This window comes from Castor canadensis, chromosome 16 (assembly GCF_047511655.1).
Source record: "Castor canadensis chromosome 16, mCasCan1.hap1v2, whole genome shotgun sequence".
NCBI classification, from domain to species: Eukaryota; Metazoa; Chordata; class Mammalia; order Rodentia; family Castoridae; genus Castor; species Castor canadensis.
This window is the reverse complement of record NC_133401.1, coordinates 85,319,687-85,346,226: the sequence shown is the minus strand read 5'-3', so window position 1 is coordinate 85,346,226 and position 26,540 is coordinate 85,319,687. Positions and strand designations below refer to the sequence as shown.

Sequence of the window (26,540 nt, the reverse complement as noted above, 5' to 3'; positions counted from 1 at the left end):
CCTGGGGGTCTGGGGTGGGAGAAGGGAAGGGTAGCTGGTAGTGCATGAGTATTACACTTTCCCAGCCAGAGCTCCATACCCATTATTCATTTGATCTCACATCCTTGCAACAGCCTCCTCTGAGTCCCTAGTGGCTGCAGCCAATCCAGCACAAGCGGCAAGGTCCTCCTTCCCTCCACTTCCCCTGGCTTCCCTCTGGAGGCAGCACCTTCATCCACTTGATGGATATGAAAACTGAGGCTTAGAGAGGTCAGGGGATTTGCCTAAGGCCACAGGAAGGGAATGAGGGGACTGGAACTCATACCCAGACTCCCCTGGACTCCAGAGCTCAGGATCTTTTGGGGATACCTAACCACCCCTCCAGAGGGGCACAGGCATGAAAATATTTGAAAAGAAACCTGAGTTTACTGTGCCTGACAGTCCCCTGGCCTTTGGGACCTCAGGGAGATCAGATGGATGAGGAGGGAGAAGACCTGGATTTGGTGCTGAATGTCATCCCTAGTCAAGCACTGTCCCAGGATCCACGAGTGGCAGGGCTGGAACACCAAGTCCTTGAGCCAAGGCAGACAAGGCCCTGCAGACCTGTCCTGTTCTGGACTGGTCAAAGGGCACCAGCTCCTTCCCTGCCAGCAGGATGTGGAACTCAGCTGGCAAATGGACCAAAGCCTGTCCTTGTGTTCTGGGCTGTAAAAAATGCCAGCCCGGTCTTGTCACCTGGGCTCTGCACCCACAGGTATCTTTCCTTACTGCTCATTCAGCCTGTTGTGGGGATGAGGCCACAAGCCAGATCCCTTCTGACTGGGACCTTAGATGACAGCTCGTTCCTGGGGAGCTCTGTGGTCCCAACCCATAGGGAAGAACCAAGTTCAAGGAGCAGACTGTGCACTTGGGGTCCACCATCACCTAGTGCAGCTCTAATCATTGCCCCACACAAGCAGCTGATGCTGTAACCCCCACCTGTTGGCAATAGCAGTGTTTCCAAAAGCAGAACTTGAACCTTTGTCACATTACTTAGAGTCTGTACACTGGTCACAAAGGCATTTGATCACTAAACAAAACCAAATCCATCCTGTCTTTTGTCCTAATTGTTTCCAATCTCTTTATCCCAATGTGCAACTTTCTAACTGCTGGTTAGGTGGCTCACATCCTGCATCACTGTCCAGCGTGGTACCCAACTTCACATGGATGCCCAACGCCTCTCCCACCGATGCCAAGGGGCAGCCTCAGTTGGGGACAGGCAGCTGTGAGCAGCCGCAGGCAGGAGAGACTCCACCATGCCATGCTTTTTCATACTTGTTATCAATTTCCTTCTCAGCCACCTTTTGACAGTGCCCTTAATTCCCTAGGTCCCAGACCTCGGTGACACCCTGCCCTGGCTCCCACTGACTCCCTGAGCCACCAGGACAGGGCCCTGGGAGTTCTTCCACCTGGCAGTTGCTGATTCCTTTTGGCTTGCAGAGGTTTCAGGACAGGCAGGCAGAACACTGTCTCCCTCATGGTGAGATTCCCAGGTCTGCCCTGGCATCTCTGTCCACTGGGCAGAGGGCACGAGGATGTGCACCCTCACTGGGTGCTCACAGTGGCACCAGCACCAGCTGTCATGGGAACAGGAACAGCCTCCCAACATTTCCACCTAGAGAGCCCCATCCTCTCCACCTGTGAATCTGCCGCCTCCTAGAGATGTACCCGTGAGGAGGTCCAGCCACTTGGTCCCCAGCGGGTCCAGGCGCCCGTGGGGTCTGCAGGGCTCCGGCTGCCTCCTCTGGGTGTTCACACCAACCCTCCCGCAGGCTCTTACTCCTTTGGATACAAGAGCCTGCCCCAGGTCCTCATGGAGAGGAGGTTTGGAACCAAGAGCGGCAGATGGTGTGCCCCAACCCAGCACCGACACCCCCAAGCCCAGCTAGGGGAACAAAAGGAGGACGGAGGGCTTACCTTTGGAGGGTCGCCTTTGTTTGGTCTGCAGAGACGAGAAGGTGCCCATGACGGCCCCCATGGCAGCGACTTGTGTGCGACTTGGGACCCTGGCCCTGCCCCTCCCCTCCCCTGATAAGAAAGCAGTGTGGAGCGGCTGCTCCAACTGGAGGAGGGAAGAGGAGAAGCCAAGAGCGCCTGGCAGCTCGCCTGCAGCTCGGGGCCCGGCGGGCGTGGGGCTGGGGCGCTGCGCGCCTCGCTGCTTCCTCAGCCCCGCACCTGCACCGCCTCGCAGGGCCCGCGGCCCCCGGCCAGCCTTCCGCCCCGCTCCTGGGTGCGAGGACCCGCGCCGGCCGCTGCCCGCGTCCAGGGCCGAGGACGGAGCTCCGAAGCCGGCCTGGCGCCCGCCCGGCCAAAGCTGCCCAGCCCCGCCGCGTGCGGTGCGGGAGCCGCGCTCCGCCCGCCCCTGCTGCCGCCCGCCGCGCTCCGCTCCCCGCGCTGCGCTGGGGCTCGGCCGAGGACCGATCATGAATGAACCGGGACGGAGCGCAGCCGCCGCCTGGCCGCGCGCGGGCCGAGTGGCAGCGCAGAGGCGCCGCCGCGGGGACCCGGGCGGGGCGGGGCGGGGGCGCCGGGCGGGGTGGGGGGCGCGGGCGGGTCCTGCTGCCCGCACCCCGCGCCACCGGCTGTGGAGGGCGTCTTGGGAGGACCCCCGGCTGTGTGTCCGCTGGTGTGTGCAGCTCAGAGAACGCGTCTGTGTGTGTGGCTGTGTGTGCGTGTGCACGTGAGTGTGCGAGCGCGAATGCACACATTAGTGTGCACACGTGAGTGTGCGAGCGTGCGGGTGTGCACGTGTGTGCGAGCGCACACTCGTGCATGCACAAGTGAGTGTGTACGTGAGTGTGAGTGTGGGTGCACACATTAGTGTGTGCACGTGAGTGTGTGAGCGTGCATGTGTACGTGTGAGGGTGTGCATGTGTGCAAGCATACATTCATGGACGCAAAGTGAGTGTCCGTGTGAGTGTGTGCATGTGAGTGTGTGTGAACGTGCATGTGTACACTGTGCGTGCTTTACACACATGTTCGTGTGAACGCGTTGTGAATGTGTGTGAGTGTGCATGCGTGAGCCCACACAAGTGCCTTGTGCATGTGAGTGTGTGCAAACGCGTGAGTGCCATGTCTAAGTGTGTCAGTGTGTCGTGTGTGTACGAGTGTGCATGCACTTGTGGCTTTGTACACGTGTCTGTGTGCTTGTGTCCCCGAGTGAGGCTCACTGTGATTTCACTTGACTTCAGAGGAAATCCTATTAGCCCACTGCCCAGATTCCCAGGGTGAGGAAAGACACCCCATGGCAGAGAGGGTTGCCAACCCTATTTTCAATTCAGTGGTCGGGCCTCCCCTGCTCTGTGGGGCCTCACAAGCCAGCAGAATCTTCCCTGGCCCAGCCCACCCTTCAGTGACAGGAGCTGGGGAGGGCGCAGGCACTCCGGCTCCATGGAGCCTTTGCTTTCTATTCTTTCTGTCCTTTCCTCTCTCCCTCTTTCATGCTTTTCCATTTTGTCCCTCATCAGCCCAAGAACTAAGTAGCCAGAAACGATGGGGCAGAGATGGAGTGAGTTCTGAGGGGCTAAGGGCTGAATTTAAGGAGCTAGCTCCCTTCTGTGAGCTCTCTTTGGATGACAAAGACTCAAAGCCCCAGTTGTAGTTTCTTGCTGAAAGGGCAAAGTTAGGGGCCACTCCTGTGGCCCCCATCTCTTGTGGTGCCAAAAGGCAAGGTTTCTCCCTGGAAGGCCTAGAAGGAGCGCTCCCTTCCTTAAGACCAGGACCCTCTGGGGTGCCGGTGATGCCCTTTCTTATCTGCACTGACAATCCTTGGCCAGGATGCTCCTGGACCTCTGTCCAGCTGCTTCCTCTTGGCCATCCAGACACATACTGTGTCTGCAGTTCAGAGTCCCCAACATATGGCTTCATAAGCATGCATGCACACACTGTGCATGGGTCTCTCAAGCCCACACAGACATTGCTGGGGAACACACAGAACAGACCAAACAGGTGCATCTGTAAGACCCTCAACCAAGACACAGAGACATGTACAAGTGCGCAGATGCTCACACAGTGCAAAATGACTTTGCAGTCGCTCACAGGCACCCAGGTTCACAGCATAGGCACACTGTCTTACTCTAGAGACACAGGACCCTGGGAAGCTGCCTCCTGTCATTCCAGCCCATTGGCTGTCCCTTCAGGGCCACAGGTGGCCTGCAACTGGGCCCAGGGACCCTGGATACTGCTCTTCTCCAATTCAGCACTTAATGCGTGCATGGTGATACTTGTTCTCTTCCTTTGCGCTGCCGCTGTCACGAAACCACGTCATCACGTGGTGCCCACAAAGCATTGTGAGTTGTGCAGGGCAGGCCTGACTGTCCCCATAGGGAGAAACTGAGGCTCACCTACAGTGGGATGTTTACCTGAAGCTGTCCAGCCAGGGTGTGGGATGAGAACTCAATGTTCAGATTCTGTCACCACCTCCTGGACACGGATGGGGACACTGGGGGGGTGGGGTCTCAGCAGGTTCCAGATCTCAGCTCTCTGACCGGCTCCTCTGTGCCCCTCAGACCCAGAATCCTGGATGGAGGAGAGGCTTGTAGGGACTGGAGGCTGCAGCTTGGGGGTCACAGAGGAGGACCACCTGCATAGCTAGAATTCAAAGAATAGAGGAGGGCTCGTTGCTGAGGAGATGCTACTTCCAGGGGACTTTGCCAGCTTCTCAGGGCCATCTCTGGGGGAACACCAAGCCATGTCACCCTCCTGGCTCCGCTCATCTGCACCCAACCTGAAAGCCCAGAAGCGGGACAGCACCGGAGAGGTTACCAAAGGCTAGGCGTTATTCTCTTGTTTCTTCCTCCCCGCAACTCTGGGAAGAGGCAGAGTACAGAAAATCGCTCTGTTCTACAGATCAGACGTGGCAAATGCCTTGGATGTGTTGACTGCTTCTACCAGGCACAATAGAATGAAGTCACTAAAGCCACCAATATAAAATGGTATGAAATAACAAACTGCTTCAAATGCACCCTCTAGGGTCTGGCCCTAGGACCTTTGCACATGCTGCTCCCTCTGCCTAGACTATCCCTCTTTCCTTCCTCCACCTAGTGATCTGCTACTCATCCTTGATTTATTGAGCCTCATGCCCTGCAGAACCTCTCCCGACCCTGAGTTGGTGCCACTGAGTAGCACCCCCCCAAGTCAGTGCCCCCAAATCAGCCCATGGCACTGAGGCTTCCTCCCTGTCTTACCCCTGTGGTTCTGGTGGTCCTTCTTCCTTGTCTCTGGAGAGCCCTATGGACTGTGGGCTCCCCAGAGGCAGAACCAGTGCTGCTGTACTGCACACTGTGTGCCTAACCCCATCTCCAGGCAGGGTGCAGTCAATGTATGGTGAGCGGAAGGGCCATTTTCTCTGCTCAGGGACCCAGTCACTAAGTGACAAGTCGTGATTACCAGACCATTCTTGCCTCTTACAGGAACAAGCACACTCTCCCATTGAGGGTTCACTTGCTCACTCACTCACTCACTTGCTCACTCACTCACTCACTTGCTCACCCAATGACTGTTTATGGCACATCTGCCATCAAATGAATGTGTACACACACAACAGCTTACATACTTCTGTGACATCTTAAGGGGCAGGTCTTATCTGTAGGTAAATAACACACACCCACACAGACACACACGTGCACACACACACTGTGTGATGGGAGCTGGGAGGTGCTACAGGACAGCACCTAAGAAGGAGAGCATGGGAAAATGTTGGGGGTGGGGGAAGAGAGAAGGTAGAGGATTGAGGACCCACTCCTACCTCTTGGGAACTTGAAACAGAGCAGAGAATAGGATGGGGAGAGAGGGGACACTAAAGCAACGTGCCCAGGGATCCTTCCATCAGTCACCTGGGTGCAGAAGCCACTTGTCCTGCTGTCCCTGACTGGGTAACCATGCCAGCACCACCCCACCTGTGCTGCCATGGCTGAGTCCCTCTACTCTGTAAGATGAGCCAGCTCCAGCTCTGGCCCTTCCTTCCTCCACTCTGGTGTGGGCTGAACCCATTATGTGAAATCTCTAACCCCCCAGCGTGATGCTTTTGGAGACAGAGCCTCTAAGAGAGTAATTCGGTTAAATGAGAACATAGGGGAGACCTCACCGGACCCCAGCCCTCGACTGTAGACTCTGGTGTCCCGGACTGTGAGGAACACACGTCTGTGATTTAAGTCACCCACACTTTGGTGTTTTGTTATGGCAGCCTAAGCAGGGCAGATGAATCCTCCACCCCCCCCCCTCCAAGCACATCAGGCCATGCCCACTCTGTGGAAGGCTCTGGAAACAAGATCTTCCTCTGACATGAGCCTCCAAAGAGGACTTCTTAGGATGTGCCTTAGGTGACTGAGGGAGGAAGGTGTAAGGTCATCAGAGACCAGTGGTGAGACCAAGTTGATGGAACACAAAGCCCTGTCCTTCCCCTATCCCTCCACCTTCTCTCTCTCCCTCCCTCCTTCTCTTAATTCATTTCTTATTCCTCCTTCCCTTCCTTTGTTCCTTCTTTCCTTCCTCACTACTCACTGTTCCCCCACTCTGGTTTCTTCCATCTTTGTGAACAATGGCATTTTGTTCCCACCACAAATGGAAGTAGCATGGTATCAGATTTGGGAGGTTGCCAGAACTGGGTTCAAATCCTGAATTTACTCCTTTGCTGTGTAACGTTGGGCACGATGAGGACTTTCTCTGATCCCTACTTCATCTTCCCGTGGATCGCATGAACACCTCCTGGTGGCCCTGGGAGGGGTTGGTGAGATGACCCTGGGAAAGCCCTTCACGGTGCCCGGCACACAGAGTGACCAGTGGTCAAGGGTGAACGCTACTACTCCCGCTACTGTGGGTCAAAGGTTGTGCTGTGCTGCAGGGGCGTGAAGATGAGTGAGCGCCTCCAGGCATGCCTTCCATCTCTGCTCTTCATCTGCTGGATGGGATGATCTATCCTCAGGGTCCCCGTGTGGTATTAAAAGCCTCAGATTAGTGAAGGAAGGGAACGCATTGGCACCTGGTTATGTGCTATTCAGTTCTATGCTCGCTGCTGTTTTGTACCATTTCCAAAATGTTCTGCATGCAGAAGTCTGGCCTCAAATAGACTGGGAGCTTTTAGAAAGCAAAGGCGCGAGGCTCCTCCTATTCTGCATCCATGCCCACCCCGCCCCCACCCACCACAGCTCTGCCTGGTCCAGAGCGTTCCCAGTGTCCCACAAAGGTGCAGCCCTTGGGGCCCAGAGATGGCCTCATCATTCAGCTCTGTTTAAACACCTCTTCTACTCACTGTGTCCCTGGGGCTCTGTCTGCTTCCTCGACTGTGGGATTGGCATGAAGACTGGGGGAGACCAAGAAGAGTGAGGGGCTTTGTCCCTTTGCTGACACTCTGCAAGTAGCGTTTACTGTCATTTGCTTCGGGGCTCACTTAGTGATTCAGCCATTCACTCAACAAATGGTTATTAAGGATCCTCAATCTACTGCCAGGCACTGACCTAAATAGATGGGTTCATAACGGACAGGAAGAAGCAAGAGTTCCCGCCTTCAGGAAGCTGCCGGTACAGGGTGGCGCACTGAGATCCTCTCATCATTACGAACTGAGTTCTTGCTGGGAAGGAAAGAGGGGCCTAGGAAGTTTGGGGTGCCAGGTGCTTTGAGAAGCCCAGGAGGACCACCACGTGCAAGTTATAAAGCAATGCCGTGGGACATAGAGAACTTTGATCTTGGGGCAGTTAGTGCCACGTTCAAGTCAGCCATAACAGGTTTGCTGTGCGACCTTGGATAAGTTATTTGACCTTCAAGAGCTTCAAGATTTGCATATTGATAAGCAGAACAATCCCACCAATATCCATGTTAGTCTTGGTTGAGGTTGACAGTGACCTTGATTACAAAGTACCTGGCAGAAGTCTCCCTGGCTGGAGCACAGTCTGCTCAGAACACACTAACTCCACTCTCGGTCCCCCTTCAGTTCTCCTTTGCTCACACGTCCATCTTTTCTCTTCTCCCCAGGAGGCAAAGAGACCTTAGGCTTTTCCTAAGGCACATCCTTGTTCTTCAAGAATAGCCTCATCTGTCAGGTCCATCATGCTCTCTTAGGGAGCAGGCAGATGTGGACCACAGGGGACGTGTGGGGATCCAGGACCCCGGGTCCGCCTGCCTGTCCTGACAGCTGCACTACCCATGGGGTCCCCCTTCACGCTCCAGCACACACACCATCTCCCCGGGCCTGGGATGAGTTCACACAGAGTGCAGCCGCCCACGCAGCAGAGACACCACAGAAAAGCCCCGGAGTTACCCACGGGGAGTGTGGGGGGATCAGAGAGAGGGAGAATGTTCCTGGAGACCAGAGTTGAGGGGCCAGCACTAGGCAAGGAGCAGGTAGTTAGTTCAGGGCTATTGATCACATGGCTCTTGGCGGGGGTGAGCATGGATGGGAAGGGAGGGAGGCTGGCTGGGTGGATTCAGATATGTTCAAACAAACTGAGAAGCATCCAATGACACTGTGGATTATCCTCCAGGATAATCGCACACCCACAAGCGCCAGCTCGCACTGCAGAGAAGCCATGGAGCTCACGGTCCTCCCCGTGGCACAGGTATGCACACCTGATCAAGAAACTCCACAGGAGGAAAGGTGACAGGAGGAGCTTGATTCATTCATTCATCTCTGAGCTATGTGACTGACTTCTGTGACCTCAGTTGCAACATCTATAACTATAACAATAACTCAGAGGATTTGCCAAGAATTACCAAGAAGCAGCACTTGTGCACGTGAGTGTGGTGCTTGGTGGGCTGCAAGGCTCAGGGAAGGGCACAGAGACCCACTCACATCGACACTAGTCTTTGTTCAGTCGGTCACAACAGACTGAGACTCTGAGTGAGGTCTCCTGTGTCCCACCCCCACCTCCAGAGCAGATCTCTCTGGGGTTGCCAAGGTCTATGCTCACTGCCTTGGGGAACCCACAGCCTCAGGGGGTGAAAGGCAGGTGCGGAACTCACTGTCACCCAGACTTCACAGTCAGGGTTGCCTCTCTGGCCGGGCCACCCTTCTCTCTCTCCTGAGCTATAGCAGTGGGCTTCAGGGCAGGCAGGTGAACTGAAAAGTTTGGGTAGGAGGGGCAGGCACTGTGGTCAGGGTTTCTTATCTTTCTACGATGCGCAGAATACATGTTCATCATCTTCCTGGGCAAATGTGCTCATTTTTAGGTGATATAATAATCACATCAACAATGATAGCCACCCTTATGGAGCTCTGTCTATGTTCCTGTCTCATGCCTGGCCTCACTTAATCATTTAAATAACCCCATACGGTAGGTACTTTCATTATCTCCCATTTTATACGAGGCAATTGAAGCACAGAATGGGTAAATATCCTGCTCAAAGCCACAAAGCAAGTAAGAGGGGCAGGTGGGCTTGATCTCAGATGCTCTAGTTCCAAGCCCTTCTGTGGCTCTTGCCACAGTCTCCTAGCATCGGGTCTAGGGAGTCAGCAGTCCACTGGGGACTCCCAGGTGTGGTGCAGCTTCTTGGAGCTGAGGGACAGCTGTGAAATGGAGGTGCACAGGGTCCAAGTGCCTCTGAGTGGCAGGTGTTCGGGGACTGCAGCTGTGCCTGCCAGGGTGCACACAGGGTCTGCTTTCCCTCCATGGCTTCTACAGACTGGAGACCCCAGAGGAAGAGAGTGGGGAGGGAGGAAGGGAGCAACAGTCAGAGCGGCAATGATTAGTAATGATGCCAGCCATGAGCAGATGAGTGCACTTACTGCATGGCGGCAGCCAAACCTGTCAGTGCTGCTCCAGCTCCCAGCTGCTCCAGCTCCCAGCCCTGCTGGCTGCTGCTGAGGAGGGAAGACCCCAGAGGAGAGAGGGAAGGAGGGAGGGAGGAAGGAAGAGAAGGAGGAAAGGAGGAGAAAATTGACCGATGTCATTAGATTGAAGGGTGATTCTGGGACAGGGGTGCAGGACTGAGACAATGCAAAGCTGTAAGACACTCATGGTGGTTTCTTTGGTTATTTCCGGTGACCACATTCCCTCCCTCACATTTGAGACCTGTGGCCTTCACTGCCCTGGGCAGAGATGATACAGAAGCAGTGAAGTCACTCTCTTGGAGTTTTGATTCACAAAAGTCTGGCATGAGATAAAAGCCTGGAACACTGGTCACTTATTAGTGACTAGATAGACAGTAGGAGAGAGAGGTTTTCTCCTTGCTCCATCTCAGATAGAACCTGGGATTCAGTGGTCTCCTGGGCACTGGAAGTCCAGCCTCTGATGGAAGGTGGGAGCTGAGAGCTGAGTGGACATGGCAGAGCGCCCTCCTGGATCCTGGGCCCTTTCCATGAAGGAACCTGGCAGAGCCACTGGCCCCATGTCTTTGCTGGACAGAGGGTTCCTGACCTGTCCCTTTTGGGTGAGTCTAAAAGATGATTCCCCAAGGTCCAGGAGGCCTGCCCCAGAGGGCCAGCAAATGTTTGGTTTGGGTTAAGAAGCCCCAAGGTGAGCCAGAGGGTTCAATGATCATATAATGCACAGGCCTGGGTGCCTGGATGACCTGCCTGCAGGGTGAAAATCTCAAAGCCGCAGTGGAGTGCATCTGCCCCTTTGATGCTCCGTGGGCCCACCCTAAAATGTTGGGAACTCATGTCTAGAACTGATAGGAATGCGGACACTGACAGGAATGAGGAGTTGGAATATAGATGAAAGTTCAGCCACTTAAATAAGCAAAGTAACATTTCTGGCCCAACAGAGTGAGTTGACAGAAACTCTCAGCTACTCATAAAATGACCCCCACCCCCCTCTCTCCCCCTTCTGTAGAGTAGCAAGCTGAGGCTCTGAGAGCTGATGTAATTTGTCCTGATCCACAGCCCTGGAGTGAGGGGGACTCAGCTATGTCTGTCCACAAGGCCCAAGCTCTTATCCACTCAGGAAGGGAAAGAAGGGAAGACATTAGGAAGAAGAAGTGGGGCGATGGGGGTTCTCTTAGTCTTCCTTCCCTCCCTCCAGTATGGCACTCGGGGTCAGAGAAGAGCAGCTGGGAAGAGCTTCTGTCTTGGCACAGAGCACAGGACACACACTGATGGCCTGCACATAGATGGCCAGGTGGAGGGGAGGATGAGGCAGAGGCCCCTCTGGCAGCAGTGACTCTTGGAGCAATTGTTACATGGTCCCCTAAGAATACTGTCCTTATCTCAAGGGTGCCGGGGGGGGGGGGGTGGGAAGCCCAGCTGCTTCCCTCCTCTGCTGACTCTAGTGGAGTATCCCTTCCTGGACGCTTGTCAACACTGGCTCTTGCTTTCTGCTGGCACTTCTTGCACTGTGCTGGCCTGTGGCAAGAGAGGGGATTGTGTGCGCTCTGGAGCTGGGGCAGCTAATTGGCAGTCTAGGACACTCCTTCTCTGGGCTGGCATTTGCATGGTGCATTAGTATTCGTGCCTACAGCACTGGGCTGTTCCGGATGGAGGATGCTATGCAGATGAGCTTGCATTGAGCCGGGTGTGCAGGGATACAGTTAATAAGGAATCAAGGCTACGGGGTAAGAGGAGGCAGAGGAAACAGTAGACCTGAGGCTGGGGTCCTCTCACAGAGCTCCATACTGCCAGGCCCTGGGGTAGCTGCTGTCTAGGACGAGCTCTCTACCAGCATGCCTGAGTCTCTGGTCCACCCGCCATCCTGGGAAGCACTAGGGATGCATAGGGAGGTACAGAGGACAAGAGTCTGGTCCTCGAAGCTCACAGTCCTGTGGGGACCCTTTGAAGACAGGGGATAGGTCAATGGTAATCAAAGAAGAGGCCCTAGCAGCCCCGAGAGGAGACATCAAATCCAACTTGGGAAAGAGAGGTGGGGAAGGTGGCTAGGCCTAGGACTTCCAAAGAAGACATGTTTGAGCTGGGTCTTGAGAGGTGAGTAGGAATTTGCCAGCCAAACACCACTCTGAGCACATGGTTCCATTCAGAACCTCTTCCTCACCCAGCTCCAAAGGACTCGCTGTCAATTTCACAGTCACATGAGTGCCCTGGTGGACCAAGTGACTATGCATCATGAGTTCCATTTGTGGATCTCCCAAACCCATAGCTGGAAGGATTTTGGAGAGAGCAGAGCCAGCCACCGTGGGTGACTTAATCAATGAAGGCTGTGACTGATGATGAAGTGAGGGACTGAGTCACCAGAAGCAAGTAGCTCTTCCTAAGATCTCTAGGGACAGCAAAGTCTCACCTTCTGCTCGTAACCTGCGTGAGTCAGCTTTCTGTCACTGTAGCGGACACCTGAGCTAATCAGTTTATGAAGAGCAAAGGATGATGGCGTCTCATGGAGTTAGAGGAGCAGCCTACCACATTGCTCTGAGCCTGTGGTGGCCTATCATGGCAGCAGCATGTGTGTGGAGCAAAACTGCTTACCTCATGGCCGGGAAGGGACAGAAGATGACAGCAGTCCTACAGTCACTTCTGGGGGCACACCCCAGGGACCTAACATCTCCTGTAGGCTCCACATCCTATTGTTTCCACCACCTACAAAAAGGCACCAAGTTGGGAACCCAGCCTTTAATACTTGGGCCTTTGGGGACATTCCAGATGCAAACCATGGCAGCACAAGCTAAGCATTTACCATGCCTCCCAATGTCTTCCAACATCTGCTAAGCTGAACGGCACATCCAGCCCTCCTATCTGAGGGGGCTTCGTTCCAGGCTCCCCAGCTACCAAAATCCACTCAAACTAGGTGCTTCACGTACAATGGCATCAGCATTTGCATGTACTTTAGGTACACCTTCCTGTGCTTTAAACAACCTCCGACTGCCTTTTAATCCCTAGTACAGTACACATGCTACGTAAACAGTTATTACACTGTGTCATTTAAGGAATAACAAGAAAAACGTCTGGACACCCTCACACAAGCATCATAGGCGTAACTAGCATATCAGACATATCAGCAACAATGTGACAGTTTAGATCTGCTGTTCATTGGTCAAAATGTTACAGTGTTGCTAGATATGGAAACTGGGGAGATGGAGAGAGGACTGTAATCTTATAAATCCAGGTGGCAGGGACACCAGTGCTTCACCTGCCACCCCTGTGTGCAACCTACCAGAGCCTCACAAAGCCTGGGAATCCCGAGCTCAGCACCCAGGCTGGAGGGAGTCCCCACAGTAGGTGCTCATAATTGGCTGATTCTGGTCATGTCCTTTAAAAGAAACATGGGAACACAAGACAGCGTATTTCTCAGTTCTGTGAGCTGTTCTAGCAAGTTGTAGCGCCTGCAGGAGGACTGTGGCTGTGATTCACAGCCACTCCATCAGAACAGGTGGTCTGGGACTTGTGTCGAGTATTGGAAAAGGACAAGTCTCGCAGGACTGAGCTCTTAACCTGTGGACTCTGTGCTGATTCTGGAAAATTAGCATTGGAACTGAATTTAATCATGGAATGGTTGTCAAAGAATGGGAGAATTGACTGATATGAGGAATATAAAAGAACTCCTTAATATTATTCCAAAAACTCAGCAAATCTCCCCAGAAAACAAGGTATCTCTTGGAATTACATTATCAAGGCTAGAAGGACCGTATATGTTATATAACGGGCTCCTCATCACATAGGTTGCCTGGGAAGGGAAGAGGCTTGCTCAGGGAAACACAGGTTGAGAGGACCAGAGCTGCAACTGCACTCCAGGGCTCTGGGAAGATTCCAGCATGTTTTAAAGAATCACGACTTTTTCGCTGTCATGACCTTCCCCGTAGAACTGGATTTACCCGTTCCTTCCTATGTATCATGACCTCGTGGGTCCAGGAGGTGCTTCTGTCCCAGAATGTACCCCCTTGCCTTGATTGACAGGCCCTCAAAATGAAGTGAGATTATTAAAGCTTAGACTACAAATATATGGCAGAAGTTGGGACTAATCTGGAATTCAGAATAAATCATAAACGACCGATAACGTGCCGTGAGCCAGACTTGCTAGGAGTGATGAGGAGGAAGTAAGGGCGCTGGAGACTCGAATCACGTCCCAGAGGTGGGAGATGCAGACCGAGAGTAGTCAAAGGCCATCAGTAAATGAGGAGGCAGGCAGGAGTGTTTAGCCAGTAGCAAGTCCCGGCTGAGAATGGTAGCGTTCCTTTTATCTCTAGATGCTGTCCTGTATGATGCATACATTCATTCATCAGTCTTTCGTTTAAATACATATTCATTGCATCCCTGCATATGTCTATCCCTGCTGTAGGCAACAGGAAACACCAGTGACCAAGATAAACATTTTCCCTGATGATTGGAGCCCTGGAGCCTATGTTCTGTGAGGGGAGAGGTCAGGGGAGAGGGCAGCAGACAAGCAAACAAACAGGTCCAGAGGGCAGCAGACAAGGTCCAGGTCTGGTGACAGTAGCACTCTAAAGACAGTGGGAGACCACTGTGCTTGGGGGGCGGGGGGAGGTTCAGCCTGACACAGAAGGTGCCACCAAGAAAGGCAGACTTATGTGGAAACTGGAATGCTAGCCCTTGCTCACGCTCAGTATTTGGGGTGCGAGAACTGGGATGAAAGGAAGAGCATGACCCTAGGCCACGTGAAGGAGTAGGTTGGGAGTACCTTGGCACACAGAGAAGGGTGATGGGGCAGACCACCAGGCTCCAGAGAGGCTGGAGGAGGCAAGATATACAGTCTGTGGTCTCAGCTGCAGAGTTTGGATTTTACACCTGGAGCAATGAGAAGTGATGTGATTTTTAAAAAACTTTTTATTTTTTTAACATCACAGACTCAAAAACGATGATGATGGAAGCAGTGAGGTCCTGTGTACCTTTCATGCAACTCCCTCCGATGGTGGCATCTCATAAGACCAAGATGACATAGAGCTATTCATGCCTCCCTGGCTTTTCAACTTAGGGGATCTAACAAACCAAACTCCCTGTCCTCGTGGGTGAAATGACCTGTCACCTGCTTCAAACAGCCCTGCTGAGGAGTTGATTGAAAAATACTTGACAAATGAAAAAAATTTCCCCTCTCAACGCAGTGGCCCAAACACAGTGGCGAGAACTTGTCACCTCTCTTCAGTGAGGACAGGCACGAATGATCTCCTTGGGAGACTGGTGAACAGCTCTCAACCCTGGAGCTCCTCCCTGCTTGTGGCTGTCTGGTTCTGGTGAGTCCTGCACATGGCAGACAGTGCAGTTCCTCCTGACTTTGGCCTGAAGATGACTGTGCGAGACCCCAGTTCTCCTGTGATTCCGGAGGCAGTGCCCTTTATGAGGCTGGAGGCTGGCCTGGGTTTTGGCTCCCAAAAGTTCTCAAGAGGCCCTGTCCTCCCTACTTGAGCCTCCCCCTAGTTCCTAGGTGGCTCGTGGGAGAGGATTGTTTGTGACTGTCCCCAAACCAAGCACAGTTCTGGGCACGCAATCCCCACCACAGATGATGCAGTGTTATTGCAAGTGGGCTGCTCAGAGTTTCCTGTGGGTGGGCGTGTGTGGGATAGAGGGCAGGAGGTAGAACAAGATGGACAGAGGAGAGCGGGTAGGGCTCAGGTAGGCTAGTCCCTGCCTGGGGTCCTCCTACAAGAGGCCATTAGCTCAGGTCAGGCCCCCGCTCCCCCCCACGCACATCTGCCCTGGTGAGGTCCTGGAAGTCACCACACAGTGTCCTTCCTTCTCCTGCCCACAGTGGCTCAGTCCTGATAGCCCATAGCACAGCTTCCTCTTTCTCAAGGGAAATTTCTGTCTGTTTCTGGCAGGCATCTTCCATCTTTTGGGGTAATATAGAGGAAATGGAAGAAGTTGTGCTTCCCTGACCCCTTCCTCAGTGCCACAGCCTCCCAGACTAGACTGCTTAATCACCGCTCCAGGGCCATGGGGTCAGCCCGCAGCCTGGGCAGCCTTGCGCCCTCTGGCCTCTGGGGAAGCAGATGCAATCCTTCCTGTCCAACACTAATGAAATCTTCCATGTGCTTGGTGCCCAGTGGGCTCTGGGCCAGTGCTTTAGCCGTCGGCCTGTGATTACACCACACTCCTCATGGCAGACAGGCCTGACTTGGCTTCCTTGTGTGTCACCTCCTGCCCAGAACCTTGAAAAGTCCTCTCTGGGCTGCAGAGACTGTGGGCGTGAGTTGTCTCCCTCTTCCAGGGCCTGGCATCTGCTCACATGATGCCCTTTCTCCCAACACACACCCTCAACACGCCTCTAGCTTCTTTACCACCTGTCTTATTCCTTGCTCCTGACTTCCTCAGTCATGTGGCATCTCCCCCAGGAAGCCTTCTCTGGTTTACACACCAGGTCACTCCAGAGACTAGTGGTGTTCACCATTACTTGTTGCTCAGAACTCTGAGCTTGGCCCTGGGCTTGGTGCGTTGTAGGTGTGTAAAGGAAGCCGTGAACAGATGAATGAATGAATGAGCATGTGTACTTGTAGTCTGTCCTCTCATACTTCACCATATGGCATGTTTTTTGTGTGGTACTGGGGCTTGAACTCAGAGTCTACATCTTGAACCACTTCACCAGCCCTTTTTTGTGAAGGGTTTTTTCCAAGACAGGGTCTCACAAACTATTGCCCAGGCTGCCATAAAACTGCAATCCTCCTGATCTTTGCCTCCTGAGTAGCTAGGATTACAGGAGTGAGCTACTGGTGCCTGGCCAAATTTAGATTTTTTTTTCTTTCTTAGAAGTACTGGGGTTTGAACTCAGTTGAACTCAGAGCCTCAGGCTTGCTAGGCAGGCACTCTATCACTTGAGCCACTCTGCCAGCCCAACACCATATGGTATTTTGTCTTGCTTTTTTACTGCTGCACGGAGTGAGGATAGAAAACCGTTGAAGGAAGGAAGCTTTCTGAAATGTACTCATTTGTCCTCCTGGCTTGTTCAGTAAACCTCCTATCCAGGCACGAGGACACAGAGGAGCCAGTAAAGCCCTCTCTGCCCTTGTGTCAGGGCTCTCAAAACTTCCCAGGGTCCTTTTGAAAACCTGATGAAATGTGATCTGTGTTCCCAGAAGCATGCACACACACATACATGGGTAAAACAAGGGTCAACTTCAAAAGCCTCTGAAAGCCCTCCTTCTGGTTTAAGAAGGTGAGAAAGAAAAACAAATCGATGTAGAAGCTTCCTTTTGAAATATTTCTTGGTGGCTAAGGGCTGTGCTAGGAACAGATTCAGTGCTTACCAGATACAACACGGAGGGAATAACTCCCTTTAAGGAGGGACTCGATCTGTGGCAGAAGGGCTGACCCTCAGGGACTGAGTAGAAGTTCGAGGTCTGGGCAGAGGGACGCAGGGGCAGCGACACGGCAGTCAACTTCCAGGAGTGGTCAGGAGTTGCAGGGATCTGGGGGAGGCAGGATGGGGACAGGGTGCTGAAGGCTGTGTGAAAATGTTGAGTGATTAGACAGTGGTGGCTGTTGTACCACCTGGTGAATAGGCTACAAGCCACTCAAGGGTGTGCTTTAGAAGGGTGAATTTCATTTTATGGCAGGTACATTGGGGTGGCTAACCTCCTGAATTGATTTGGTGGATCCATGGTTTGCAGTTTTTGGGTCAAACGCCAGTCTAGATGTTGAAGGTAATTTTTAGGTGAGAATAACATTTAACTCAGAAGTCCTTGAGTAAAGTGGCAACCTTTCGTAATATGGGTGGACTTCAGTCACTTAAAGACCTTCAGAGAAAAAAGAACTGAGGCCACCCCAGAAAAGGGAAATCTGCCCCAGACTGCCATCAGATTCAAATGTGACTTCACTTTCCCCTAAGTGTCTAGGCTTGTCCACCTGCCCTGAAGATTTTAGACTTGCTAGTCCTGTCCTCAAAAGAAACCCCATCCCTTCCCCTCCCCTCCTCCCCTCCATTCACCTTCATCTTTTTCTCCTCCTCCTCCTTTTATTCTCTTCCTCCCTTCCTCCTTCCTCCTCCTCCTCTTCTTCTTCTCCTTCTCCTTCTTCTTCTTCTCCTTCTCCTCCTCCTCCCCTTCGTCTCCTTCTCCTCTAGATCTATATATTTACACAAAAATTATAGAGAGAGGTATAGATACATCTCTAGATATCCTATTGGTTCTCAGGAGAACCTTGATCAATACATGAATTACATCTCCAATTAAAAGTGCTCATCATAAATAAATGACATTGAGTCATGAAAAGCCAGTGCACAGGTACGAGTCAGCAGAGTACACAGGGGTTGCACGACCGTGGTGGTCTTGCTGGGCTTAGTTTTTACTGAGAGCAACAGAAACTGACTCTCAAGGACCTCTGCAAAGGAAAGAAATGGTGGGAAGACCAGTGGAGTGCTTGCAACCAGTCCAGGCACTGCCAGGGACCAGGAGTCCCTGTGATCTTTGTAGCAGGAGCTTGTGAGCTGGGCATCCTAAGGATCCATCAGCTGCCACCACTTTTAGCCTAGCTGCTCTGCTCAAAATGCCTCACTCAGGAAAGAGGAGATGGGCCACAGCTGAGGCCATGCGCCCAGCCCACGACCTGGGAGTGCAAGGCAGAGCTTCTTGTTTGACTTTCCTACCAGCCAGGTGTGAGCAAGGCACTGCTGCTGGAAAAACAGGGAGAGGAGGCTGATAGATGGGTCAGAAGCACATGGTGTGGACAAACTTAACCACTGATTGAAGGAGTGCAGGGGGCTGAGTTCAACCACTGAGTTGAACGACTGCGTCTTTATTATAGCACAATGCTGGCCCTGCCTCCAGCGCGTCAGGACCACAGATCACCTGTTGCCATCCACAAAGCCCCAGGAGGGCTGGAGCTACACAGACCCCTTACACTCTGCACTGTGCAGTCCTGGTCAAGTCCCTCTGCCTCTCTAAAACTCAACATCCTCATCTGTCCCAAGCTGACCGTGGTACCTGCTGACCAGGCTTCCTAAAGGATTAAGTGAGAAGACCCATGGGAAGGCACCAAGCTCGGGGCTCTGTCCTTTCCTTCCAGGGACGGCCTCCAGCCTTGACAATGATTCTGAGTCTAGAAGGACATGAGGACTGTTTTCCAGTCGGCTTGCAATGATGAGCCTCATATGGACGTTTCTGTCAACCACAGACATGTATGAAATAAGATTCTAGTAGTGCTAAGAAATTCCCCACACCGAGTGACACCGTGCAGCACTTCCCTCACGTCTGTGGTGAGGCTGCTGAACACAGACCCACTGTGCTGCATGGTAGAAAGGCGCGGCACACACAACTACGCACAGTGCGCGTGACAGTTAACGGCCACATCGCTACTTTGTGTATTTGCTCTGCTCTACTTGTTATTGTGATTTTAGGGTGTGCTCCTTCTACTTATAAAGGAGAGTTAACGTAAGCACTGCGCCCTGTTCCAGCAGCCTCAGTCATCTCACCCGCATCTTTTGATGACATCAAGAGGCCACATCAAGCAACCGACCTAGACTACATAGGTTTGTGAAAGTGCACACTTGTCACATTCGCACAGGATAAAGCTGCCTGGTGACACGGTCCTCCAGAGGCATCTCCAGCAGTCACTGACACATGGCTGTGACCTGTGGACTGCGACTGGGGCTGGGGCCCAGAATGGGGTCCTGGGGTTGAACTGAGTTGCTCTTTCCTTGGGTTCCCCACTTTCTTCCGCCTTCACCTACCAGGCACAGAAGCAGCCCACAAGCTGTCTGCCATCCTAGGAGACTGTGTTCCCAGCAGCTCCCTCCCCACCCATCTAGAAAAAACAGAAGCTCAGCCCCTGAGAGGTGGAGGGTGGGCCCCACAGAGACTCAGACCTGCCCCAGACTTTGAAGATTCCTGGAGGTGGTTCCCAGAATAGTCCTCACAGGTCCACATGACCTGAAGGTGGGCCCTGTGTGTGTGTGTGTGTGTGTGTGTGTGTTGCCACTGATCCTCAGGCCTCAAGTCTGGATCACCAGCTACCCTCCCTGCTACCTGCTGTGCCCAGAAAAGGATTCTGTGAGCTGGAGTTTGGGATATGGAAGAAGAGGCTGGATGAGGGAAGCAGCCAAGTCTCCAGCTGGAAGGAAGGTAAGATTCTCTTGAAGGCCAGGCAGCCCTCCCACAGGGGTGTGAAAATCTGACCCTGTTGGTGTGCTGTAGAGGAGGAATGGTGGCAAATGGCAGAGGATGTGGAGGAAAAATGAAAATGAGCAAGACCTAGAGAAGAAGAGAGACAGATGCAGAAAGAGGGTTAAGAGATGGAAGAGGCTGTGAGGGCCAAAGTAGAGAGAGGAGCCCAAATGAGTGAGCTCTGAGAAAGGAAGAGGAGGGAAAGAGCGGGAAGAAGCGAATGAAGGGGAAAGAGAGAGAGAGAGACCTTGAGAGAAGAGGGTGAGTGAGCAGCTATATAGAAAGGAACACAGAGATGGAATGAAGGAAGGAGAAAGGGCAGGGAGAAGGAAGGAAGAGAGTGAGACTCAGCCTTGCGGGGAGAGAGGGAGCCAGCCAAGCAGGAGGGGCCCAGGGAGCCTCTGTCAACATGTGTGATGGGAGGAGGCCTGTGCCTGGTTAGCTTGCTTTCCCTCTCTGATGTGTGACATGCTCTAAGCAATCTATTAAAGCTGAGTGAATTCTACAAATGCTCCCACCCACCACCGCCCCCTGGGGGGAGCATACTATATTTGTGAGGTGACTCATCCTGGCTGCCACAACCCCTGGGGATTGAGGCAGAACCCTCCCTAGGAGTTCACCTTCAAAAGGCCACAGGGACGGGGTGGGGGTGGGGTGGGATGGTCCACAAGGGGTGAGAGTGTGGATGGAGAGATTTGGATGAGTGAGCTTGTCAATCCACTTGGGCTGGTGCTGGTCCAAATGACCACCAGGACAGTGCAGTGATGGCAGAACCCCACCGACACATCTGTGGACGGTCTTCAAGTGAATGCCTCTCTGGCACCCCATTAGGTAAATCCCATGGAAGGACCAGAGACCCTGTCTGACAACTTCCTGTTTCTCTTGTAAGCAAAATAATGAGTTCTCCCTTCCAGTCATGGCTTAACCCTCTTTCTACTCTCTCTGTACTTCTGACCTCCACTTTGGTGCTTTCCCTAGAGTCAGGGTGTCACACTTATTGTGAGGTATTCTCATTATCGTTAGCAACTTTCATGCAAGTTGACTGAAAACTCCATGTCTACAAGGCTGGTGACTGGCTTGGTTCACTGCTGCATCATGGTACCCTCTTGTATGAGTCAGGCTTCTCTAGAAGGATAGAACCAATAAATATATACATAGCCATCAAAGGAGGTTTACTGGATTGGCTTACACAGTAAGAGGCTGTGTGTCCCATTATGATAGTTTGAGAGAACGCAGTACCTGCTTAGTGCAAGAAGCTGGAAATCTCAGAACATGGGGGACCAATGACACAGCCTCGATGGTCTGAAGCTCCCTGGAGAGTCACTGGTGTGAGTTCACATTGAAGGATAAAGAAGCTGGAGTCTGATGGCCCTGGACGGTGACATCAACAATAGAGGTACTCGCTCAGGAAGAGTGGAGTTTGCGCTGGTGGGCTTTATCCTTCTTCCATTTATTTCCATCCAGATATGGTGTCGCCCACATTCAGGATGATCTCCCCCCTTAGTTATTCCCCTCTGAGAATGCCTTCAGACACACTCAGTCCTTCACTGATCCCCTAGGTGCTTCTCAATCCCATCAAGTTCACAGTCAAGAGTAACCATCACACCGTTCAAGCAACAGAAATGGAACGTCTGCTTGGGAGTCTCGTGATGGTGCGTTTTCATCCCATGGAGGTATTTCCAGGATGCTTTTGCAAATAAAGTGAAGCTCAAAGACATGTAGTAACTGGCCTAAAGGACACAGCAAGCAAAAGACTAGGGATTTAACCAACTCAAGTCACAGTGATTTCAGAATTACTCCAACCATTATGGAAACCTGCAGCTCACACTGTTCACCATTGACAGGCTTTGCCCAAGTTGTATGATGACTTGAACTCTTCCCTTGCGTGTTAACTCAACACAATGAGCTAGAGCTCTCTAAAGAAAGAGGAGGAGAACAGACAGGAGAGATGCCTTAGAGTGGGGAGGATGGATGGGTCCATTTTGGAATGGGGAGACTGGATCAGTTCATCTTGGAATGCAGAAGCTGGATGGGTTCATCTTAGGGGGCCTTGGTAGCTTACTGTGTGCCAATCTGTGCAATAACCCAGATGGTCATTGGAGACCGCAAGAATTGCATTTTTCCCTGTGGGAGGGTTGGACTTTTGTCTTTTAGCAGAAGATCCTAGGTTTTTCTCCACAGCCTGGATTTCACAGCCCCACAGTTAGCTATAATTTGGGGGCCTGGGTAAATAGGAGGGTACAGGTATCTCCAATAAATACCCAGCTCAGCAGCCAACATTGAACACACTCACCACCCAAACTGCTCAGCTTTTCGGATGTGAGGTCCACTTCTGAGCACTTTTGTCCTGGGAAATAAGGAGAGAGTAGGGAAAGGGAGAAAGGGCTACTTCTCCTAACTGAACTTTAAACTTAGAACTGAGACTTGAGTTTGCCAGGATACATCTGGAATAAAGTCATGATCTATTTGGAGGACATGAAAACCAGGTAAAACCTCTCAGGACAAGGAATGCGGGACAGCAAAGAGCTACTGCTGATGGGTGTCCCAAATGTATGGCTGGGATGTCAGCAGAGACACATTGGTGGGGGGGTAGGATTGGTGGACAAAGCTTGGAAGACGTAGTTTTGGAGTTAATAAAAATCACCCCCACAAACTTGGCCTTGGACCTGCCTGACTCTCACAGCATACTAGATAAGATTTGGGCTCTGTGGACTTTTTTTTGTGGTACTGGGGCTTGAACTCAGGGCCTACACCTTGAGCCACTCCACCAGCCCTTTTTTGTGATGGGTGTTTTTTGAGATAGGATCTTGTGAACTATTTGCCCCAGCTGGCTTCAAACTGCGATCCTCCTGATCTCCGCCTCCTGAGTTGCTAGGATTATAGGTGTGAGCCACCAGCACCCGGCCTCTGTGGACTTATAAAATATCAATGCCCAAGCCCCACCAAACTACATCAAAATATCTGGGGACTATGACTTTTGGGGGTGGTTCCCTTAAAACATTAACCCCAGCTATGGGCTTTGTCACTAATAAGCTGTGAGGCCTTGAGAACTTATGTCACTTACCTGAGTCTTGGTTTCATCAAAGGAAAAATAAAGAAAATAACTGTGCAAATTTTATGGGGCCTTTGTGAAGATTTTATGATACGATAGCTGTAAAGACATGTAGCAGTACCTCACACACGGTAGGGGCTCAAAAATTGTCATTGTTGCAACTGTAACTTTATTGTTGTTATTCTTATTAGTAAATATTTTCTACTCACTGGCTAAAAGCCTGTCCTTATTTGGGCCAGGGGGAGGGCACATGAACTTGATGGTAAATAGGAAATGTTGGACGTGTCAAGTCAGCTTTCTATTGCCGTGAAAATACTTGAGGTAAGACAACTTAAGAAAGAGGACGGGTTTGTTCTGGTTCAGTCCATGGTTGCTTGGTGTTGCCTTAGGGCCTGTGGTGGCACAGCACATCATGGTGGGAACATTTGGCAAAAATTGCTTACCTTATAGTCAAGGAAGCAAAAAGAGTGGAAGAGCAGGAGCCAGAGTCCTCAGTTCTCCTTCAAGGACACACACCCTAGTGACCTAAATTCCTCCCACTAAGCCCCACCTCTGAAAGGTTCTACCATTTCCCATAACATCACAGGCTGGGAACCACTGAGGGACATTTCAGACCCAGAGTTTATCACCAGGGGAAGACTAATGTAACTGTCTTGCCTAAATGGTGGATGTTTTTCTCAAAGAGGATTCTAAACAGAAGGTGTCTTTTCCTGCTAACAGCCGTTTTGAGTTTGTACATCTTCTATATTCTCAATCGACCTAATACACCACCATAAAGAGATGTGAACACAGTGTGACTGGCGTCAGATAGAGATTACAAAACATCCCACCACCACAGCCAGTGTCCTGTCAATGATACCAGAAGAAGAAAAATGGTTACCAGTTGACAAAGGGCAGGGAATCAAAGAATTCACTTCACTATATGCATAAACCAAGCACAGACTTAGCCATAGGCAGCAATTTTAATGCTGGTAGGACCATGTGGTCCACTCAGAAGAGTCCACCATGGATCGGGTCGTCTGTCACTGTGAAATAAACTCTCTTATAGAGAGTGGGGTGCAGTTATTTTCAATGTCTCATGGTAATAAATCTCAAATCAATAAGCCACTTCATATATGAGTAGATGTAGACCTTGATCAAGGCGGACCACACTCTTATGCTCTTCACCCAACTGATTTAGGAATTAACGAGAAATACCAAGCATTTTACACATAATTATGTTATAAAGAAAACCAAAGTACAACTCACAGCTTGGATAAGGGTTTAAGATGTTAAGTGAGCACCTCATCGGGAATACATATTTGAACTTATTACATTGCAACAGAATGAAAGAGCAATGCTAAATTGGAAATGCTAAATGAATTTATCAGCTTATGCATTTTGTCACCTGTGTCACAAGTGGACCCAGCAGCAGCAGTATTTATGTCCACCACGAATCCTCATGTGCACATTTTGTGTCTAGTACTTTTCTCCACCAGAAGAAACAGGGCAGGCTTAGGTAGAATAAAATCAGATTGGGCCTGGAAGTTTCTTTTGTGGTCAGACAGCAAGCATGCCCTCAAGAATTTCACAGGGCGGTTCTGGAAGGACAAAGACGCTGGAGCAAAGTGGCTTCCCCTGGCCAATCTCTGGTAATTGGAGTATCAAAGACTGATAACTTGATCAATTAAAACACACGTACTCTGTGGAGGCCTAACAGCCTCCGAAGAGAGCCATCGATACACGTGGTGAATTTAAGGCGACTTCATTTTGTGCTATTTTAATGGCAGACTTGCGTCGTATATGGGTGATACTCTTTCTTCTACTAACTACGCATGCTGGCTTATTAAGCTTAGGCAGATCCAACTCTCTTTCCTCATAAAGAGGAAAGTATGTGTTTGAATATGTCCAATAGTTTTGGGAAAAATAGATATGACTAGTTTTGCACAATAACACATAAAGGACCCACAGTGTATCCCCAGTACAACAATAATATAACTTTTTTTAGAAATAAGAAGGAATCAATGACATGGCAGGGGACTTAGCCAAATGGCCTCATGAAGACAGCAAACTGCAAATTTAAGCCCTGGTCTCCCAGGAGATGAGACATTCATTCTAAGAAAACCCCTGAACACAGAGAAGCAAAGGGACTGTAACATTCTTAGGTCAACTTTCATCTTAAGTACAGCAGTGTTGGAAGAAACCCTAACCTGCTGGCCTGAGACAATATTACCTGTCTTTTGGTTCTGGAAGACATTGGGTGACTTGATATTCTAATCCTGGGCACCTATCATATTAACTCTAAGAAAATAGCCAAGAAAATGTAAGAACTAGTAGTGATGAAAAAATGTATCCATGACCTTCCTACTTTGTAACCAGCGTCTGGGTAAGTAGACAGATGTCTTTTTCAGTCATTGTGATGTTTTGTGTGCATTTTGGCTGGCTTTTTGCTTGTTGGAAGCATTTAAACTTGCAATTTTAATTAAAAGCGTGGTTAAACATTTTGTAAGCAGTGCTTATAGGTTTGGGAAATTTTAACTGGTCCAGTTTTTAAAAACTTGACTTACCAATTGTGTGCATAGATTTGAAGGTCAGGAGGAATATTGTTTAACACATTGCAAAGGTTGGGGTACAAGTAAGAATGAGTGTCCCTCTAGGCAGCAAAGATCCCACAGGCATCAAAGGAACTCCCAGTCATCACAAGGAAACTCGGAGCCCTGAGAGGAAAACAGTGAGCTGTTTACCTGTATGGAGTAATACTAAGAGTGAGTTTTGTCTTATTATTAGGTCTCGTTTTAGAAGCTATGAAGATGTGAACTCTGAGGACAGGACTGTGTTGGATTTATCGCTGTCTCCCAGGAGTCTGCAGAAGGCAGCATGCAAAGATGTTCAGTGAGTTGACAGCCACCATAGCCAGGAACGACAACAAGCCAACCTGTCAGGTACACGGTTAAGAGCTAAGCCACGAAACAAGCACCTTTAGAAGGCAGGTGTGACTCAGAATTTCAGTAAGAAATATTTCCTTTCTTATAGATATAAAACCCCAGAGTGAATTTATGGGTCCAGGTAGCATGTAGGAAGTGTCTTCTTCCAGCCCTTTTAACTTCATTATTTTACTTCAGTTCATTTATGTTCTTTTATTTTGTTGAACAGTTTTAGGCTCACAGAAAAATTGAATGGAAGACACAGAGAGCTCCCACACACAGCCTGTCCCCACACACATACACCTCCATCACACAGGAACACCTCCCCACACAGGTACAACCTCCCCCCCACACAGGTACACCTCCCCCACCATCAGGACCATTTGTTACAATCTATGAGCTGACATCAACATGTCAGCGTCACTCTGATCTATGCTTCACTTTGTGGGGCGGGCGTTATAGGAAAGGCCATTTATAGTAAAGTAGCTAACATTTCAAAACTTGTCTTTGTGGGCTGGAGGTGTGGCTCAAGTGACTGAGCACCTGTCTGGCAAGTTCAAAGCCCTGAGTTGAAAACCCCACCAAAGCAAACAAAAATGAACAAACAAACCCATTTTTGTGCATTGTAATTTGTGTTGAGGATT

General features: G+C 51.0%; 1 protein-coding gene across 4 annotated transcripts in view; it reads right to left on the bottom strand.

The window, feature by feature from the left end:
* Positions 1 to 26,540, bottom strand: part of Kcnip1 (potassium voltage-gated channel interacting protein 1) — a 322,065-nt gene that overhangs the window by 192,317 nt on the left and 103,208 nt on the right. The window contains exon 1 of one of the 4 annotated variants that reach the window (XM_020164375.2): positions 1,936 to 2,309. The exons of 1 other annotated variant lie outside the window; for it this stretch is intronic. In XM_020164375.2, coding sequence (XP_020019964.1) covers positions 1,936 to 1,996 — 61 coding nt within the window. In that variant the 5' untranslated portion in view covers positions 1,997 to 2,309. Of the gene's footprint in view, positions 1 to 1,935; positions 2,310 to 26,540 lie in introns of those variants that run through there. 2 more of the 4 variants (XM_020164379.2, XM_074057767.1) reach the window with 2 other exon arrangements.